Source organism: Colletotrichum truncatum, assembly GCF_014235925.2.
Source record: "Colletotrichum truncatum strain CMES1059 chromosome Unknown Contig_0008, whole genome shotgun sequence".
Taxonomy (NCBI): Eukaryota; Fungi; Ascomycota; class Sordariomycetes; order Glomerellales; family Glomerellaceae; genus Colletotrichum; species Colletotrichum truncatum.
Genome location: NW_027222405.1, coordinates 2582839 through 2588838, shown reverse-complemented (window position 1 = coordinate 2588838; position 6000 = coordinate 2582839). Strand labels below are relative to the sequence as shown.

The 6000-nt window shown below is 52.5% G+C and overlaps 3 protein-coding genes across 3 annotated transcripts; 2 read left to right on the top strand and 1 right to left on the bottom strand.

The window, feature by feature from the left end:
- Positions 1-2049: 2049 nt before the first annotated feature.
- Positions 2050-2761, top strand: CTRU02_212177 (phosphatidylglycerol phosphatidylinositol transfer protein; the record flags this gene model as incomplete). Its single annotated transcript, XM_036724994.1, has 3 exons — positions 2050-2258; positions 2364-2580; positions 2642-2761. The coding sequence occupies 3 exons, from the start codon at positions 2050-2052 to the stop codon at positions 2759-2761; spliced, it is 546 nt and encodes a 181-aa protein (XP_036583159.1).
- A 386-nt stretch (positions 2762-3147) lies between these two features.
- On the bottom strand, positions 3148-3693 carry CTRU02_212176 (vacuolar ATP synthase subunit f; the record flags this gene model as incomplete). The annotated part of the gene is made up of 4 exons (XM_036724995.1): positions 3148-3288; positions 3350-3484; positions 3546-3581; positions 3637-3693. The coding sequence occupies 4 exons, from the start codon at positions 3691-3693 to the stop codon at positions 3148-3150; spliced, it is 369 nt and encodes a 122-aa protein (XP_036583160.1).
- Positions 3694-4204: 511 nt separating this feature from the next.
- CTRU02_212175 (uncharacterized protein) lies at positions 4205-5642 on the top strand (the record flags this gene model as incomplete). Its single annotated transcript, XM_036724996.1, has 2 exons — positions 4205-4450; positions 4506-5642. The coding sequence occupies 2 exons, from the start codon at positions 4205-4207 to the stop codon at positions 5640-5642; spliced, it is 1383 nt and encodes a 460-aa protein (XP_036583161.1).
- Positions 5643-6000: the final 358 nt, after the last annotated feature.

Genomic DNA, 6000 nt, shown 5'->3' with positions numbered 1-6000 from the left:
CCTCCTCACCAAAGACTAGGTTCACCTCCAAAGGCTCGGTCAATGGCACGCTACCTTGAACTCTACGCGACATACCGACAAGGGTGGTGGCCTTTTGGCCTGCTTAGGTGTCATCAATCCGCCTCAAGCAGTCAGAGTTGCCCAAGTATCGGTACATGTCTCCCGTCAATGCTCGAACCCAGTATATGTGCACACTTGAAATGCGACTCGGCGCCTTTGCGCTTCCCTTATCTGCGCTGCACTGCCGCTGTCATTAGGGCGACGCCGAGACTCAGAGCGCTCTGGTTGATCCGAGTGCAACAGGACGAGGTAGAGGAGACAATGATGCACGCCATATTCTCGAATACGTCTTACTTTTTTTTTATGGTGATTTTATTCTCCCTTCCCTCTGACTACGCCCTCCCTTGGTCATTCAGATCGACATGCTAAAAAGCGCTACTTGGCTTCCCCGTTGCATTCGCCCCCGCCTTTTCGCATCCCTCAAACCCGGCAGCAGCAGTCTGGTGGACAAACAAAACAAAGAGTCGCGACTCTCGAACGTACATTTCGTCTTCAGCTGGCGTCTGTCCCCCTACCCCATCATGATTCGCGGTCCATATATAGTTAACTAGGATGTCCCTGTCCTACATTGTTGTTTTCGAGGCCTAACGCAAAGTATGCGACGCCGATAGCCACGGCTGCAGGCTGAGGTGTCCGGTACTTGACCACGGTTCCCCCGATCTTCGTCCAAGGTGGTCCCCTTCTCAAGCCTCTCACTCACGCCCTTCCAGCGAAGGCTCCCTGCTCTTCGAAGTCGCTGTGATTGGGCTAAGTCAACCTTTGCGACCCTAAAATGATAGCTACCCAGCGTAGGAGATGCATAAGGTGGTGTGGCTCCTGTTGTGGCACCGTGGCTACCTTTTCCACAGGTCATCATCCATGCTGTAGCACACCTCTTGAGTCGTGGGGGTCGGTTGTCCAATCACGAAACCTGCGCAATCGGGACTTTCTGAATGCTTCGATCGGAAGAAGGACCATGCTGCGCTGGTCCTAACGCCAGGAAGCTCGGGGGGTTCAGTGGCTTGCGACGGTAAAAGACCTTGAGAGAATGGAGGAAAGAGGGCCGGCCACTTGGCTCTTTATGCTGATGTTCGTTGACTGCCTGCTTGGACCTAACCACGGGACCAAAAAGTCCAGGGATCTTCCAGCGATACCTGCGTAGTCGAAACGGACAGTTACTTTTCATTAATCAAGCAATCCCATTTGTTGGGCATGATGGAGGCAAAAACCAATTGCCTTAACCGTAGTAACGAGATTGCCATCTAACGCTGCCTCGCTTCAGTAGCCTTGGTAGTGTTGTGGTTGAACGCGAGTGCTTTGTCGCAGGCCTTCGCCGCAATGTAGGTTATAGTGGCGCTCTGCACTTCAAGAAAGATAATCTGGGAAGCTGATAACGAATGTGGGATCGGGAGGGGACGACGCAAAAAGTGGGAATTCGAGATGGCTCGTGCACTGAGGACTACCAGAACAAGAGATGTGCCATTTGGGGGTTTACTTTCTTCAAGACAGCCCCAAATGGCGACGAAGTGAGATGGCCAAATCGTTCATTTGGGGTCTCAGTAGACTTCCAAAGAGTCGAGATTGGCAAATGTCATCCAGATTTTTCTGAGTGAACTTATTTGTATAAAGCCTCTTTGTACATAACAGCAAGTCTATTCGCCGACCAGGCCTTTCAATGTCGCCATGGCCTCTGCGGAGGGAAACGGCGCTTGTTCCCAACCAATGATCCACCCCGAGCGACGAATCAGAGTGCTCCTTGGTTGCCCCCATGACGTTCTCCCCCAAACCCAGCCCCATTGTTCACCACCTGCCAACCGCAGTCTCTCGCAGGAGCTGCTCCATCTCTCTATCTTACCTCACCAGCCATCTCTACGCGAAACGTCGAAGCTAGGACATCAAAGACCTCACGCCAACACCTCTAATACCGCCGCCGTACTGTCTTCAGATCATCCAACATTCGAAATTTATCTTCCTATCTCGCCCTAACGTACCGCTTCATCTTCGCCCGCGATGAGGTTCGCCACGGCTGTCATCGCCTTCCTCTCCGCCGGTCTCGCACCGGCTGGTGCCAGCGTTCTCGTCCAGAGGGACCAATCCGTCATCGTTAACGACGGCCTCAAGGTCCCCGGTGACTCTCCCCTTGAGCTTTGCGATAAGGATCACAACAGCGACATTGTCAAGATCGACAGCGTTGACCTTTCTCCCAACCCTCCTCAGGCGTACGTTTCTTACCGGTTACTCTACATTCAAACGCAGTCGATGACGCGCATCAAATATCCCGGCATCTTGAAACAAAGGGCTGGCTAACATGATTTTTTTTTCAGTGGCAAGGAGCTTGTCATCAAAGCTTCCGGCACCGTCAAGGAGAACATCGAGCAGGGCGCCTACGTCCTCCTGCAGGTCAAGTACGGCCTCATTCGCCTCATCAGCACGAAGGCAGATCTGTGTGACCAGATCGAGAACGTCGACCTCGAGTGCCCTATTGAGAAGGGAGCCCTTAGCATCGTCAAGTCTGTCGAGCTTCCCAATGAGATTCCTTCTGTAAGTTTCCACCTGCTGGTGTCCCTTTTAGTTGTGAACAAGTCACTGACCCTATGTACAGGGCAAGTACACTGTTCTGGCGGACGTTTACACCGCCGATGACAAGCCCATCACCTGTTTGACCGCGTCTGTCGTCTTTTCTCGCAGCAACAAGAAGAGCTTCTTCAGTCTCGAGCTCTAAAGTATTGTCAAAGGCATCATGATTGGTTTACGATGACGGAGTATGAGCATGGTTTACAGTTGCACGTAGCGATACATATCAGATTGACGTTGAGGGAGTTTCCACATCATAGCTCGGCTTTGGCATCATTACCTTGGAATACCGCACCTCGTTACTCTCATGGCTGCTTCGCTTGGGATGCTCTTTTCTTCCTTTGGAATACTTTGTTCTGCGTAGGAGTGTCGGCATGATAATGCATACGTACATAGGGCCGCGGGGTACTAGACTGGTAGCTCTCGATTTATTTTAATGATAGACCTGTATGGGCCATCCGTATCCTGCATTCTCTAACCCCATGCCGGATCTTCTCTTCTTCCCGACCATCCCAAATTTGTGCAGGCATTTGTCTACTCTCCAAACAATCTGCGCACCCTGCGCAAGACGCTGTCCTTCTCTGGGTCGTACGGGTGGTCCTTGGACGGTATCTCCAGCACGGTCGGGAATGCGGCTGTATAGGTATCGATGCGGTGTCTTATGCGGTCGGCAACCTGTCCTCTTATTAGCCTTCACCACTGTATGATGCATTTCCCCCTCTCGAGCGCAACTGACGTGCTGATTGATGAGGACGATGCCAATATCCTTCCTCGACGTAAATGATTCAAACGCAGACTCGATCGCAGCGGTATCAGTCTTGCTATCCACCACCAAGAAGTTCTTCTCCTGGTCGGCACCCGTGCTGACGTGCTGCAAAGCCGTTAGCGAACCTTGAACCGACGTTGTCGTTCGTGTATTTGAGAGAGCGCACCCCGATGCCTGCGAGGAGGAGGCCGGTAACCGAGTCCTATCGAAGCCGTCAGCTGCTGCAATCGCGCTATCATCATATCAGGCAGTCAAACCTCGTCGCCAATCACGGCAAGGAACTGCCGGTCCTTGTAGTCTGCTTGTGAAGTCATCCTGGCGGGTGACTTGTTGCGGGTTGTAGGAGAGCTTGCGGTGCCCAGGAGTCGGCGAGCGGATTGACGTACTGCCTTGATTACCTACTAGGACGGTTCGTACAGCCACAGGCCGCAACAGCCTCTTGCGGGTCCCTGGAGGTGTTAGCACTTGGCCACCTGGTACTGCCTGCGACCACCAAGGCCTACTAACAGATGCACGGATGCGACTGCTTCCTTCCATGAGACCAGCCCCACTAACCCACGACATGAGGTACGTATCTGTCTCTCAGTGTCGGTACCTTTCAATTCTTTGGACCTTGCGCATGCCACCTTACCCCTGTAGGAAGCTCTGCCTGGCGGGACAACCTCCAAAAATCAATAGACCTGGCGACGGCTTCTTTGTAAACAATTTCGCAAGCGACAACAACCACCCTCGGGCTCGTCGACAACCCCTTTCGACGCCGTTAGGCCGCCAAAACATCAACTTCGCCGGGAATATCGACAAGGAGAAACGCAATTACTCAAGGAGATGCCGCGTCTTGTCAGGAAGAAGCCGCTCGCCGAGCGCGTGAAAGCCTGGCTCAACCCGATGGACAACCTTCTATGGTTGTCGGAGGAGCTCGAGACAAGGGATTGGGACTCCAAGGCGCTGGGGACACAGCTGGGGCTCGCATTCAACTTCGCCTTCCTTCTTTCCAGAGCTAATAGCACGGTTTCGGATGTCGAGGATGATGTATTCGGGGACGCAGGTTCTGGCAGCTTCGTGACGTTCGTGGTTAGTTGTTCATCATCATACGCTTCGCGCATCGCATACGCTAATTCATCCCCAGGTTCGACCACTCGTTTGGGTTCTAGCCATCGTTTCCTTTACCAACGCATTCTACGCCATGACAAGAACGAGACAGTACCGATTGTTCCAAGTCAGTGTCGAGGACAAGCCGCATACCCCTTCAGCTCAACGAGTTAAGGCAAGATCCGATCCTTCCGTCTCTTCTCCTCTTCGACGACTAGGAAGCCTTCTTGCACCTGAAAATGCCGAGGCTCGCGCCCACCCTGATAAGCTGAGTGATGTGTGGGAACTGAGCGTTTGGGACCCTCTCCCGGTTTCTCTACAGCTCTTCTGCTTGTTCAGCCCCGGCCACGTTCTGGTCTACATGATGTTCCTTCCCCTGGTGCCCTTGGACCCGCGACCTAGCGTCACTGTCTTTAACTGCATCATTTTGCAGCTTATTCTCTCGGCGCAGCTGCTTTTCGTCCAGTCCCGATACGCCCAACAGATCAAGGACACGGCCATTATCCACAAGGAGGTTCTTCACGAGTACGACGCCAAGTTTGTGCGCCCGCGCCTTCACCCTGTTGTTCGCGATGTCGGTACGCAGTGCTCGCCTGAAGAGTCTAAAGATGAAGAGTCATTTGTCGAAGTCGGTACTCCCACAACGGTCATCAAGAAGGAATTTGTGGTCACTCCCAATCCCCACGTTAGCAAGGACGAGCCGGTTCATACACCACCTACGAGTGGGTTTGCTTCTCGTCTTTTCACACCTACATCGAGCCGGCGCTCTGAAATGTTCACGCCAGTACCTAGTTCACGACCCATCCGACAGAGCCTCCCGTCTGGGTATCAGTCTACTTCGACATCTACTTCAAACATTGGCACAAATGCTGGGTCCACAAACTTTGGTGGAAACCTTGGCGTGTTCACGCATGCGAAGTCGCCGCTTAAGAAGGCAACAAGCATGAACGATGTCAACCAAGGTTTTATGTCACCGCGGAACTCTCGGGAAATGGCGGCACTTGAACAGCGCAGGGGAGGAAGCCCGCTGAAGCATTCCGAGACAAGAAGATCAACGGGCTCCGATGCGGTGGACACACATTCAGCCAACTACAACCCTTTTGCTAGTGCGAAGAGGAATAGGACATTGCAACAACAAGAACGATACCCGTCGAGATGGTCTGGGTTCCATTAGGAAATCCAGATTTCTTCATTAAGGTGCGGTTCAAGCATAGGTATTTCAACGGTAGTTTACGGCGGACTTTTTTCTTTTGCCAAGTAGTTTCGAAACGCATCTACATCTGCAGCATACGGCGGCGTTGGGTTTTGGCGGTGGGTGGGCAATCAGGGCTGGCGTTCTTTTCCGTTAACTCTTAATTCAACCATCAGACTGAACAAGAATGAGGTTCCTCCACTCCTGCGACTGCCTCTTTGTTGTGTCAACAGTGAATACTTGTGGTGCAAGTGACAACATGATGAAATCCAACGTTTTCAGAGTTGAAAAGGTTAGTCCAGTAGTTGCGTGATCTATGGCGTTGAAGCAACAAGCCAGT